This window comes from Oryzias melastigma, linkage group LG10 (assembly GCF_002922805.2).
Source record: "Oryzias melastigma strain HK-1 linkage group LG10, ASM292280v2, whole genome shotgun sequence".
Classification (NCBI taxonomy): Eukaryota; Metazoa; Chordata; class Actinopteri; order Beloniformes; family Adrianichthyidae; genus Oryzias; species Oryzias melastigma.
The window spans coordinates 19,420,277-19,435,146 of record NC_050521.1 but is presented as its reverse complement, the minus strand read 5'-3'; the positions used below and the strand labels follow the sequence as shown (position 1 = coordinate 19,435,146).

The window sequence follows — 14,870 nt, the reverse complement described above, 5'->3', positions numbered from 1 at the left end:
AAAGCAGCTGCTGAAGAAGGAGTACGACTCGCCCCAACTTCACAGCTTGCCATTAAGCCCTTGCCACCACCCCACACAAACCCCCACCACCACCGCCATGCGCGTACACATGCAATATCTTTCTTGCACCGTGAGGCGAGGTGAGGCGGGGCCCTGCGATTTGAGTGTTTCTTGGTGAATAATGGATGGGACCTGAGGGTATGCTGGGCTAAATCTTTTTATGCAGGGGTCCTAAAGTGTGGCCCCAGGCCGTTTGCGTTGGCACAGGCGAACGGGCTCAGCTCTGTTCTCATCAGAGGCGGCAATAAAAGCTGCGAGCACCACGTTGGGAGACTGCACGAGTGTTTTCTGGTGCCTAAGAGGTCATATCACACAAGACAGATGTAGAATAGGAGAACGATGAAGACAAAAAATGAGTTTGAGTGTCCAGATGCTTATATGTTATTGTGACTAAATGATAAAGAACCAAAGCAGATGTTAGATTAGGCTGGGAAAAAAGCTATTCACATCTTTAAACTGAGTGTTGACTTATCTGACAGTCTCATCCATTATCCAAACATTCAAAGTGGAGATTATGAAAATGAACTGAGACCGATGTTGGGGAAGTGTAACGCTCCACTGACTCAACATAAATGCGCGGCTACAGTTAGACACAAATTATCCAACCCATCACTGTTAGCAAGGAGCGGGTCATTTGCTGGTAGCTGCAGAATGCAAATCAGCATGTAGTGTAATGCTTTTTCCATAATAATGATGCTTATGGATCTTAGCTTTCACGTTAACGGGAGACTTGCCATGAATGACAAGCGTGCATTCCTGTCTGCACATAGCTAAAGACCTACTCCTGTGAAAAAATGGAGTAGGTGTTGGATTTTTCTCATGATGGAGGAGATATACAAAATTATTTAAGATTAAAATTGTGTTTCTGAGTATTTCTCGATTCAAATCATGTTGGATCAAAAGCGAATAAAATCCCAGATTTGAAAAAGCTTGGAGCAACTTCCATGGGTGGGGCAATTCTCCCTTCTTTGCTACAATTCTGATGCATTCACTTGCAGAACAATAGATCCATTAACGTCATTATTTTCCTTGTCTGAGCTGCCATCTGGCTCAAAACTGTACAACTGGATACTTCTGCTCACCATATATTTTTTTTTGCTATGCTAATGTTAGTTTGGGCTTGTGAAGGGCTATAAGCTAATGGGACAAAGTGTAAGCAAATAAATCCTGGGAAATTAGCACATTTCTAATGACCGCTTGAAATTAAGTCTTGTAAAACAAAACAGGTGTTTTTAATCTTGTGCAAAAATGTGTATTTACATCTCCTCTTTTCTTTATTATTTATTATATTTAGTTCTCTGTGCTTCTGTTTGGTGCAGTGTGATTCACGTGTTGTTCCTCTTTCCCACTCCCCTCCGAGGGAGGAATTTCAGATTCCAAGTGGACCGCGCCTCTAGCTCGTCCTGGCTGTGCACCTTGCCCCACTTGTTCCCCAGTCCTATCTGGCTGAACTCTATACAAATACGTAGTTGTAGAGTTAGATAAGCTAATACCTCTTTAATAATCCTGGTAAATCGGTTGTCCGTCCTGGAATAGGATCTCTCCCTCATGTGGGTTTCTTCTGAGGTTTTTTCTTTTTTCCCTGAATCAAGTTTTTTAGGAGTTTTTCCTTACCAGGAAGGAATGTCTAAGGACAGGGATAACCAGTTTAATTTCATTAGCTATTGTTTATATTTTATAACCAGCCTTCTGCTTCAAAAATGACCGGCATGAAGCTCAACGAGGTAATTTTTTTTTGTAATATTGGGCTATATAGATCAAACTGAATTGAATTGAAAAAGACTACTAGGAAGAAGTTTAAAATATAAAAGATATATAGCTGAAGTGAGATTTTAAGGGGTGACCACCAAATAACCCACTGAAACACCGGATGAGGCAAAGGTCGGCATCAGTGACATCACTAAAGTGTGACATCATTGAAGTGTCCTGCTGCTGTGGGCGAGGGCGTCCTGAGGGAAATCCCTACCGGGTCACTACCACTCACCAAAGGGTCTGTGTGTGTCTCTGTGAGGAAGTGTGTGTGGTCTTAAAAAGATGGAGCGCTTTGATGAAATTATGATGATAAACGAGGGATCTCGGATGATCTCTGGCTGCGGCTTGACTTCATATCACTTAGGAGGTGTTTGCATGCACGCTCGGCCAGGATTTACGAAGTGTGACAATCAGTCATAAATCGCAGCAGTAAAGCACAACAAAGGAGACGAAGGGAGCACAGATGGGCCCACGACTGTAAAGTCCTAAGGAGACACATTTTTACAATCTGTACGGCTGTCATCCACTCTCAGCAGATCTGATGAATGAATGAATCAGACACAGAAACTGCGAGAGACGGCGAGAGACAAGCAGAGGAAGATCCCCCTCCCATTTTTTTTTTCATTTCAGCTCACACATCAAACAAAGATATCCATCACTCCAACCCCCCACTTTGCCGCCTCTCACTCTGAACCCGTGACTGTGTATTTAACGTTGACAGGGTATCATCTATGAGCAGGAGCACAGCAAATTATTTTTCTCCCCTTCCCGTGGAAGATGACAGAAAACAAATGAGCATAAATGCATAAAAAATGAGACTGTGGAGCACTGAGTTCACCTTAACTCTAAGGCAGCAGGGTTAAATGCAATGAGAAGTTCCAGATCTAAATGCACAAACATCCTTGTTGCATTAATTTGATTAGGGATCTTCTTTTGATTCATGGAAGTGTAAAAAAATGCACAAGTGTTCTCTTCTTTGAGCATTTAGGGGCCAGAAAGCAAACAAAGCTCACACAGATCTGCAAAAACCCAGAATAAATCAGAGAAGATGCACAAAGATATTGATTGTTGGGTTAATCTGCAGTGAAAATGCCGCATGTGTAGCTTTTGATATGTAAATGCTGATATTTAAAGGGTACGCTGCATTTTGAGATTGCAAGATGATGTGAAATCAACTCTGAAAATGGGTAGTTTCAACCGCTGCACAAAGCTGTTAAATCCAAAACGGTGTATTGTTTTTGTTTTTTTGTTTTTTTATGACATACTTTCACCCATATATAGGCAGTGTAATTGTCTAGACCTGATGTGATAATATGATAAACGACCTCTGAATGATCTTTTTTTTATGCAAGGTGTTCGGGGGATCATAAAGGAATTATAGCACAATCAAACAGATCGTTATATGAATGTGTGGTCATTGAGCTGTGGAAAACTGCTAATGTTCGGCTATTTTTGGGAAGAGACAGACGGAAATCCAGATTTCCCTGCATTACATTTCAACAAGTGAATGAAGAAACGCTCATTTTTTATCATATGAGATTAAGAATGGAATAACCGATTACAGAAGCACCTGCAAATCTGATTTAATCCCTTGTTTCTCATTATGCTGTGATTCCACTGGTCCTTTAAAATAGAAGGTGTTGGAAATCCACTTATTGAAAGCAAAGCAGTCTCCAATGTTCCTTTAATATGCCCATTGTGGTGACCAAAGCCAACAAAAATCCTCATTTTGAGGTGTGACTTCAAAACCACCCACACTTTTTTATTATTTATTTATTTATGAATTGATTAAATTCTCACTAACAGTTACTGTGATTGATTTTGCCTCTGAATGGAATCACAAAAGACGCAATGATCTGTCTTAGTACCTTCGGTTGCATAGTTGTGGTCGCGAAGGAAGCTGTTGTTGATTTTCCGAGTGTCACTCTCCTCCTCCATTGATAAATCGGCTGGTTTGGGCTCCTGAAAGCGGCAGACCTGCTCCCATCCTGCCCCGGTGCCGTCAGCAGGAGGCTAGTGGAACCAGCGGGGGGCCTGTCATGGCTCCAGACCTCCGGGGCAATGAAAGCGATCAGGATCAAGTCACAGGGATGATGGTGATGATGATGATGGAAGAAGATGTCCTCACAGTGCGCAGTCGATTCCAGCAACCAAATGGGTTTATCCGATGGGTTTTTTAATTTTAAAAAAATATCTCCCAAAAAATTGATAGAAAGTAATTAAATGGTGTCTTCTGGAAGGTTGGATCCGCAGCGGCAGCTCCGGTAAATCTTCTGAAGGATTTGAGTTTAGGCAGGCTGGATTTACCCCCCTCCCTGTGCCAGCGGGGCGGGAGCGATTATGCGTCAACAAGCTCGCGCGGATTCTTCAGGATCTCCAGAGTTTTCTGTATAGCCGCATCTTTGAGGTGATGATGTTGATGAGGTTCGGTTCGGCACGGCGCGCGGGGATGCTCAGCTGACTCACGTTGGCGTTTAGCGCAACGCTCGCTTCATCCACAGAAGTGCTGCTGCTGCTGCTGCGCTCGAGCAAAGTGGAGCCCCTCCCTGCAGCAGCGCCCGTGACGCTCTCCTCATGTTCTCCGTAAACACCCGGGAAAGACCTCGCATTTATTTCAATCACTGCTGTCGCAGCTGTGCGCGCAACGCCGGCTTTACAACCTGGTGCCAGGTTAAGCCTGCTAGATCCATCATGCTGCAGAGGAATCTGTTCATTTCTGCAACATACTGACTCCCCTTTTCCCCACTTTGCATGTCAGAACTTTACAGCACGGAATAAAAAAAGGTCTGCTTCTGCTCAAATTTATGGAAAAAGCCTTATTTCCATGCAGTTTCATCACAGACAAGCACGCCTCTAGCTCTTTAATCTGAGCATCCCTGTCCTTATCTACTCACTTTACTCTAAATCTCTCTGCCTCCACAAAGGGACTGGATATATTCCCCCTCATGAACCTCTGCAGACATAGCAGCAGCAGCAATCAAGAGATTGTGGAGCCCCCTGTCCTAAATGCATTAACTGTCTAATCCATGGCAACCATTTGCACATGCAATCCTCTGTTCTACTAATGGGGATTTGGCTGGGAGGGGGGTAGATGCTCATAAAAAAAGAAGGGGAAAAAAGGTTTTCTACAAATGCTATTTTACACCCCATCACCCTCAAACCTCCACCAGAATACATTAGGAAGGCATCACCCATGCAGGAGGATAATGAACGTGCGAAGGCCCTGCAATTCCCGTGTTTCTGTATTTACACTCCTCTGCTTCACTAATGAAATTTGCAGAGAAACGCCATCATCCTTGACCCTCTTAGATCTAACTGAGTGGTCAGCAGTGTCTCCCATCTCTATCATTATTTAAACAGGATTTAAACCGGTGAATGAAAGAGATGCTGGCTAAGTTACGGCCCAGAGGAGAGAATGGAACTGAAAGTGGAACAATGGGTTTATCGGGATGAAGCCGCGTGGATGAGAGGCTCAGTTCTGACACACTTTGTGGGGGAAAAAGTGGCCCAGATGAAAAACACGACTGGATTCAGAGATTTAGCTGTATAATAAAGACTCAAGGGGAATATGCTGTTCCAGCTACAGGCAGGATCAATGTTATTAATGTCTCCTGTCTGATGTTTCATCTCAAGTTGCTACTCAAAAAATAATAATAAACTTGTATTTCTGCCCTCATGACTCATTTAATGCTGCCCCTCTCCTCTGACCCTCCACCTACACACTCCCCACCTTCTTTTTCTCCTTCATTACACCCCATCCTGCACTCCACTGGGTAAGACACCGGTGACATAGCATCCACAGCCCAGCTGCTGAGCGTCAGACTTGCAGGAAATGCTCGTGGGGCCACCACAATTGGAGAGCGTGTCCTCAATTTCTTTCAATCGTGTGGACAAAGTGGGTTAAATTAGGCTCTAGCAGCACCAAACATAGGGACGCCGTCACATGGCAATGATATTTTAGTCATGCCCAATTGCTTTCCCTGATGTGTGGTAATTGCTTGACCTGAGACGCTGTATTGGGACTACAGGCAGTGAAGACGCGCCATGCATACCAATAAACACCAGCAACTTACACGCGCACTTACGCTGCTTCAGTTTCGCTGCAGTTACTTCACGACTTAGGGCTTCATTCATCAGTGTATCCACCAGGGAATAATGTCCAGACTGGAAGGTACAGATATAGATTTTTTTAAATTCGGTTAATCCATCTAATAGAAGACTACCGTGACTGAATTCAACATTTCGGAATAGCAGCTAATGTCTATACTGTTCAACACATTTTGGCTTTAGTAAAAAATAAAAATGTTGTTAAACATATAATGTCTGATTTGCTTGGATTTTGGTGAAATCTTACATATCCATCATTTTTTTCTTGATACCTAACTAGAAATACTGTCTTTTCCCCACATCTGTCCTGTCTGCTTTAGAAGGGCCATAGTTTGGTGTTGCGGTTACAAATTTGGCAATAATCCCCCACAACCTTGTCTGGACAATTGGTCTCCCACATCACAATCTCCTCCGTGTCCCTTAGCCACAAACACCCATATGGGGGGTTGGGTTGTCCGGGGGTCCAGGGTCATAAATAGAACTGGCTACATCTTAACCCTTGTGCTATCCTAGGTATGTTCATGTTGGGAGTGGAGTCATCTGGACCCCACAAGATGGTGTGCTGAATTTTTATTTTTCAATGATTTTTGATTTTCACTGGCAGACATGAAATCCTGTCCACCTTCATTCACATTTGTCAACACGTCAATGTAAGGCTGGGGTCATCTGGACCCCATAAGATAGAACAAGGGTTAAGGAGAACATAGGGGTGTGTTGCAATTTCCTTGAGGCTCCTAGGGCCACCTCAAGGGACGTTATGAAAATGCAGTGTACAATTGTGGTGTTTCGTGAAGCATCTGTGAGTCTAGTATAAGTTGCACACACGTATGACATGTTGGTGATGCTGTTGTACGATGCCCTCAAGCCACACTCTAGTCGTTAGCGAGGTGTCTGCACTGGTTCCTTACTGACTGAGGGCAAATGACGGCACAGGGTGAAACATAAGCGTCTGTGGGACTTCCATAGGATGACACAAACTACACTCTGACATGATTTCCTGAATTCTAATGGTCAGACTGAATGTAAAAAGTGCACATGTGTTTGAAGCTGCCTCCTCACTATCAATGGTTTTGCACCACTCTGTTACTTTACCTTATTACAGGTGTTTGTATTTTTGAATACAGTGGAAAGTTTCAAGATCTTCCCTTTTGGCCACCATTCCTTTATAAGCTGAAACACAAAGAACTACCTACTGTATGACACATTTCATGGAAAGCTACACTGTAGTTGTTCACTTTCTACATCTTGAGCTCACAAGAAGTATAGAATCAGTACTTTACCTGGTAATGTTTCAGAGTAGCATCTTTTTTTTTCAAGTACCATGCAATCAAATGAGGATAAATCTTCGTTTGTATTGAATCTTCAACTTTTTTACAAATCCAGCCATTAATTACACTCCTGCTGTGTCATAGTCAAATGTAGCTTTGAAAAACTCTACAGTTCTCAATGTTACAGAGAAAGAGAAATAACTTCCTCAAAATTACGATCAAACTTTTTAAGGCTGATGATCCAAAATTTTTATGATGTTTATTTTAACGTTAAAGCAAGGCAAGTACAAAAGCATCTTCACAAATGCTTCCTAATGTTACTTTGGTTGTAAAATATCTCATTTTATTTACTTCTTGCAAAACTGAGGACTATCTTCAATGAGAACTGAAAGGTCATCAAGATCATTAATCATTAACCACTAGATGTCTTATGCTTCATTAATTAAAGACTAATTGCATAGTCATGAGGTTGATGTTCTTGGATGACATGAAAATGTAGTATTTTAAAGGTCAAAGGTAAAAACAAACACATTTATTGAGTGCATTAAGGTGAAGCTGCGTCTTTAATGTAAACAGTGGGGTGATTTGATGTGACTTCCCTATTTCAGACCCCGCCCCAAAGTCGCCACGATTCCAATTTTCACTCGCCATTCACTACTTTGAGGTCATTTCCATGTTATCAAACAAATCGGGATGATGATCACTGAGTAGCAGGAGATTCTCCCTTCCAACCTTCAGTGTCTGTTATTAGCGAGGCAACCCACCCCGGCATTAAGAGGAGCTAAACACATGGGTGTAATAGGATTGTCCTGGCAGTCCATCTGTCATGGGACTGAGCAGGAGCACGCCCTGAGGAAGCAGCACCCTGGCCTGCACACACCTTCCCAGTTTGACCTTTTCGCAGGAGTGAAACACAACCTCTGCGGAAAGGAAACGTGGCCTTTCAAGCATGTAAAAGCCACAAGTAGGGAGAGAAAAGCCCATTCTGTGGGAAATGTATAACCTTCTGGGCTTTAATTTGATAAAAAGCGGCGTTAGTTCCAATAATAGAGTAGAGATGGAGATACATAGCAGTAGGGGAATGAATGAAGAGGGAGTGGGGGAGGGAAAACCAAGGATGGGGAAGGAGAGACAGATAAAAGGATGGATGCACAGTTTTGGTAGAGGGCATTAAATCAAGCCTAGAGACTGGGCCTAAATCAGCAAGCTTTTCTCCTGGCGTCATTCCAATTAAATCAGGATGAGACTAATGCTCCGTTGCTCCAAGATTTCGGACCAGCAGGATTGGGGTTTTTCTTTCTCCCCCCTCCGAGTTCATTTCCCCTCCCCACCCCCAAAAGCCCTTACTCTCTCCGCCTCCCTTGATAATAAATTAATTGAAAAGAATGTGTGCTCAATGATTAGCTCAGGACAGAGCATTTTGGGTGAGCTTTAATCAAGCGGGACGATTCTGTTTCCAATATTCCTGATGCAAATAGAAGAATATCGGAAAAAAACAAGAAACAAATAAAAAAAATTATCTTAAGACTAGGAAACATCCACTATCTTCGAGCACAATTTGTTTTGTGAATACACTCTACTCTTGCTGAGAGGAAATGATGCCACTTAGCAGGAAAAAAAATCGTTGCATTGTACCTCTCTGGTTGCTAGGAAACTGCAATTGAACTGCTATTGCAATGCAGCACAACAGCTGTCAACAATTAAGATCTTAAAACGCCATTATTTTGCTCGTATTCATCTCAATAAAGCTTTGGGCATGTCCCAACACATTTTCTGCCGTTTGGGTTAATGGGACAAACATGGAGAGCTCGTGTTCAGTAAAAAGCTGGATTTCATTAGTAAATTGATTAGGGGGCTGAGTTAAAAACAGGAACGGGGCTTGGAAGACGTGCGCTGACACTTCAATGTGTTGTTAGGTTTGCTATATTTATCCTGGAGTACTTTCCTCTCCATGGACAGATGAAAGACTAGCCAGTGGAAAGTAGGTTAAGTAGGTTAGTGACTACAAAGCCACCTCCCCATGCATATCCATGGATCGGTGCGCAGCTTATATTCAGGACCGTGGACAGCTCTTCCTGGAGCAGACGCTGAGGCAAACAAAACAGGTTGCGGTTTTCAATCCTGCATTGCTCAAATCTCATTAGAGATCAAATGAAACATTTATTGGAAATTGTTAAAAGTGAAAGTCCCACTCCAGCTTTATATTTTTTATTGTAAAACTGTTCCCAGTAGTCTTTTAATTATAATTATGCAGTTTAAAGCCTAAATCAAAACGTTATTTAAGGGGTATTTTCAGAAAATTGTGGGCGGGACTGTTGGGGCAGACTTTAGCTCCACTAATTTCCCAGCATTCCTTTGTTCACAAGCTCTCCCACTAGCTTATAGCACCTCACGAGCCCAAGCTAACATTAGCGTAGCAAAAAAAAAAAAAAAAAAATGGTGAGCAATATCAGAGGTATCGAGTTGTACAGATTTGAGCCAGATGCCAGCTCAGATTAGGAAAATTGATCTATTTGTCTGCAAGTGGATGAATCCAAATTCACATACTCAAGCTTTTTCAAATGTGGGTTTTTATCTGCTCAAGATCCATCATGATTTGAATAAAAAACTACTTAGAAATGAAGTTTTGATCTTAAATGACTTTATACTCCATCATGAATAAAAATGCTACATGAACATGTTAAAAACATAATTTTCATTGAAGTTGATAAAGATTAAACAACCCCCTTAGCAAAGCAACAACATTTTCAATTTGCTTGACATTTATAGAATTCCTTCCTAAGCATTCAGCAGTAAAACACTAAACATTTCTTGGAGCTATCGCCTCCATAGCAGACGGCTAATTCAACAAGAGTCAATTTGTTGAATAACAACACAAGCAGTGCAGAATAAGCTTGACCCTTCATCCGAACATGCTTCCTCCCTTTTTATTTACTACCGCCTGCCAGAGAGGTTTTCCTGCCGCCTTTCAGTCGTGTGTCTACCAGCCCCATGTGACAGCAGAGCATGTCCTCTGTGCACTTCGGCTCAGGAGTCTCCAAGAACACACACACACAAAAATACAGTTCTTTTTTTTTTTCTTTTGCAATCCCCCCCGCGCTCTGTCAACCACAAAGACAAAACACATGCAAGCGTGTCACACTCAGCGGCTGTAATCTCCAGGAAAATCCCATTTGGCAGAGCAGCTGCCAGCATGGATCACAGATAGACTGAAGTTGTGGTCTCCGCAGGGTGGCAAGCTGTCCGTCCACACTTTTCTATCAAGCAGCAGACACACAAACACACGCAGACAACCTTTAGGTGGGATCAACCCCCTCCCTGACTGTGATGATAAATCTTTGCCACTTGCCACTTTAATAGAAACATGTCAATAATCTCAAAAGCCAGTTTCTGCAGGAGACAGGGCTTAATTTTTATTGCTTAGTTTATTGATCTGCTGTGTGAATGGTGGTGGTGGTAGGGGGGGTCTCAATTGCAGAGTAGCCTTAGGGGTTGGCCATTTCTGATATAGCTGAGCATGAGAATACATGCTGGCAATTGGGTTGTCCATCTGTCTATCTGTTTGTCTTCCTGGCTGTTTGTCAAAAACACTTTTGCCTTATAGTGATACTAAAAAAAGAAAAACAAAAGAAGAAAATCTTTCAGTCTTTCTGTTTGTCCATGTATCCCTTTCTGTCTGTCTGTCTCTGTGGATGTCTTACGTTATAAAAATAGCACATAACTGAGAACCACTACCTAATAATCCATACTACAGTGATAAAAAGAAATAAACTAAGTTGGAGCAGAAAAGGAGATGATCTTAGAGCTCCCCCAACTGGTAGAGAAAGGTATTACAACACTAAACCTGAACATTGAATTTTTTTTATGATGCACATGCAAACATTGATGGAGAACATCCAAATATTTAAACCTGTACACCTGGAGCTCCATTAAATTTAGATTTGAGGATAGTTTTAGCCCAACAATTAAACAAAAGGCAACCATAACAAAGCACCAAAAACTGTTTTTTTTAATTTACATATGTTGAGAAGTAATCAAATTTAAATAGTGTATAGAAATATTTTGTCAAAAGAAGGCCATATGCCTTGGCCAAAAAAAAAAGAAAAGAAAACTTAAATTAAGTTGTCTTGTAGGAATTTACTATTGTATGCTTACAAGGCATCAGGAATTTATCATAGCATCTGTCTGAAGATTTTGATCCTGTTCTGATTTAGCTTCAAGCTATTTTTTAAGTTTTCAAAGCATTTTTTACATTTTCATTGAGAATATGTTGTACACTGGACACAAAGGGTGTATTCAGACTCGACACATTTGGTTAATTTCTCCTGATATTCCCTGATCCAGGACCAGGAACCGCTCTCTGAATCCTCTTTTCAGGTGTTCTTGCTTCAACCAGACTGAGCTCCAGTTTGCTCTGAGTTTCCTCAGTTTGAATGCTGAGACGCAGCAACTCATTTGAATGTGGTAGGATCAATGCAGGCTCATTAAATCAACTTTTAATGTGATACACATTGCTTCTGACACTGTTTTTCTGAAAGTCTATATTTCCTAAACACTTATCAATGTACCGTGATAGTGGCTGTCTCCTCAGTCACCACCTTGCAGCAGGCCTCCACTGTACCAAAGTTGCAGTAAAAAGTTTGATAAATCATGCATTATCCTAAAATAACAATAAACAAAAATCTAACTAATGTAATGGAGGTCTTTCCTCTAGAGCAGTGGTCTCCAACCCCCCTGGTGGTGGACTGTTACCGCTCCGTGAGACTTTTCCAGTCTGAAGCACAATGTGAGTGCTTTTATTTAGATATGTTTTATGTTTAATAAATATTAATACCCATTTTATCCTACTATGGGTTGCCAGAGGAACTTGGCCTTTCTTCAACTGGGATCTTCTCCAATTGCTAAAAGGCTGTTTATACCCAACAGGTATCTTGGCATCTATTTTTAAAACAGTGCATTAGTAAATCACTACTTTTCAACTGTCTAAAGATATACATTTACCCTATAAACTATTACAGCTTATGAAATTAGATAAAACTACAAGCTTTACCTTAAACTGAATCAGTTCTTTTGTTCTTTAATCATTTTTTACAAAGAAAAATGAGAAAAATTACTTTTCCTAATATTTATTAAGTACATTATAAACTCTAAAATAAGTACATCCCTATCACCATGCAAAGTCATGTTTGAATTCTTCCAAATGAAAGCACTATGATAGGTAGCTTCTGTTTTGTGAGTTATTTGTTAGACTAAAAGATGTGCTCTGCCTGCACTTGATGTGACAGCATCAATATGGAATCTATAGTTTGTCTAAACCTGCTCCAAACATCTAAGCAGAACTAATTACTGTGGCTTGCAGAGGCTGCGACCTGCCAGACAAAAGCCTGCAGGGGAACTGTGAGCTAAACAGGCTGCCAGAGGTGGACACAAAAAAGGATGCAGTCTTGAATCTGAGCCTCTCCCACAGACGTATGAGGTCATGTACTTGGGTGCACAGGCCTGTAGGTAATCACGTGTGCTTAAGTGTAAATCCACTTTTTTCACACAGATGAGTCAGAAGCAGCTGTAAGAACGGAGGGTTGGGAGGTCTGCTGTGCAGACACGCTCCAGCGATCATACGAGGAGCCGACAGACAGAGAGGATGTTTCTTTGTGCAGCCGCCATTTCCTGTTTTAAATCCCTCCTGGAACCACATCATGCTGCTTTGTGTCAAGACTTTTTTTTCCCAAAGAGAATCCTTACAGCCCCTTCACCTGGTTTTTCTTTTCATCTGTGAACTTCCAGAATCGCACGGTCATTTATTAGCAAATAGCTTAAGTTTGGGGTAAACAGTAAACAGTGCCAGGACAGCCTGGCCTTGCTGCACACCATCAATACTAATGACATCAGGACACAAAGTATCACTATGGAAACCTGGAGGCATTAGTTCTATCCCACACCCCTCTGTACCACCGGAAGACTGGAGAATAAAACTCAAATGAGACTGAAGGTAGGAAAAAGGAAAAGTAGACGAAGAGAAGAAAGGAGCAAATGAATGAGAGCTGAGATGACGACGGGGCAAAGATGAGCCACAATGCGAGGGGGAAAGAAAACGGTGTGAGGGGGGAGGTCGTAGTGTCGAAGGCTTTGCTAAGTTTAAGGTGGTTAGCTGCCAGAAGCAAGTGCTTGGTATGAAAACAGGCAGAGCAGTGTGTCACAGCCAAGCCCCAGATTCAACTCTACCGGAAAAGGCACACAACCCCCACCAAAAAAGAAAAAATCTGCACTCTCATCTTCTTCTCTCCTCCTGTGCCCCTTCATCGCCCACTCCACTCCGCAGCATGACCGGCTCTTTAAGACTGAGCAACCCTTTCAACAGCCCAGATGGGCTCAGTGAAATACAGCCATCAGCATCACTGTAATGCCACTATGTGTTTACGTTCAAGTGCCCGAGTGAAAAACACCAGCGAAGGTCTCTTTAAGGAAGCCGGGTATGAGGCAAAAAAAAAAAAATCCTCTCAGGATGCATCACACTGCTGCGATTTGGCCTTCAGAAATATTTATTGTAACTCACTTCCGAGTATAGAACTGGCAGCTGGTGGGAAGCCTAATTTGAGCTGAGCATCCTAGTTTAAACACACAGCAGGCCTACAAACACATTTATGCTAGATGGGTCACACAGCTATTTGGCCAGATCAATACGAACTAATCACTGAGAACTGAATTTCCAAAGCTCACAGTGCTCACATGCACTGAACGGCTGCAAAAGACTTCTCACCAAATTATTTCAAAATTAAAAACTGATGACTGGAGCAAAATAATTTATCTAATTTAAGCAAAAAGTGTTTCTTACAACAACCAACATAGAGAAAATACTCTTTATTCTTTTAGACTTCTTGTTCTTCATTAACTAAAATCTACCTCAGTATTCATAAAATCAAAATTCAAGTTCTGTCTCTAATGACTGTCATATTTACGTTGTTTTAAATATTTTATATCTATTTTTGATTTATGTATAAAGAACATTTAAATCTGGTAAGCTCTTAATGCTGTTAGATTGCTGTTAAACAGCTCATATAAGCCAAATACGTCTAAAAGATTAACTATTTTAATGAATATTGTGAGACTAATAATATTTTGCCTCTTACATTTAATTAAAGTAGAAACTGCAGCAGCAGTAAATGTTGAAACTTTATAAATCCGGGCAATAAAACAAATGTAAGGTATATGTTGGATTCTATCATCTGTTTGTGAAATAAAATGAAAGTTCTAAACTAAAATGGAATAAAATCAAAAAGTATCATTTTTATTTAAAAATATACTAAAAAATTTTTATGATGGCAAAACACTGACTATTAAAATCTATAAATTAGGTGCTGCTGTCCGGAGTCAGAGCTCTATCCTTCTGGTCACCGACGGGATACAGAGTACTAACACACTACATTTCCCAGCAACCCCAGCACACACTCTCCGGATGCCGCTCAGCTGACTCTCATTTGCCAATCACCCACAGGACACTTAATCAGAGCCTCACTCAGTGTGGAGTATTGTTTGTGCCATTCAGAATGCATACAGAGCATTCCATCCTGAACTGATCTCATGTTCACCTGATCCTGATGTTTTTTGCTTTTTTTTGTCTTTGATTTTGCTTGTTTGCTGCCTGCCCTGACCCCTGCCTGAAGCCTGATCACTCTAGTTGCTCTC

At 41.5% G+C, this 14,870-nt stretch overlaps 1 protein-coding gene across 3 annotated transcripts in view; it reads right to left on the bottom strand.

Annotated features, from left to right (window-relative positions):
- The window catches only part of ppp2r2ba (protein phosphatase 2, regulatory subunit B, beta a), a 38,285-nt gene that overhangs the window by 16,532 nt on the left and 6,883 nt on the right, over nucleotides 1–14,870 (bottom strand). Inside the window, exons 1-2 of one of the 3 annotated variants that reach the window (XM_024284187.2) lie at nucleotides 3,941–4,380; nucleotides 3,681–3,863 (exon numbers count right to left, since the gene is read on the bottom strand). The exons of 1 other annotated variant lie outside the window; for it this stretch is intronic. In XM_024284187.2, the coding sequence (XP_024139955.1) occupies nucleotides 3,681–3,750 (70 nt within the window). In that variant the 5' untranslated portion in view covers nucleotides 3,751–3,863; nucleotides 3,941–4,380. Of the gene's footprint in view, nucleotides 1–3,680; nucleotides 4,381–14,870 lie in introns of those variants that run through there. One more of the 3 variants, XM_024284186.2, reaches the window with a different exon arrangement.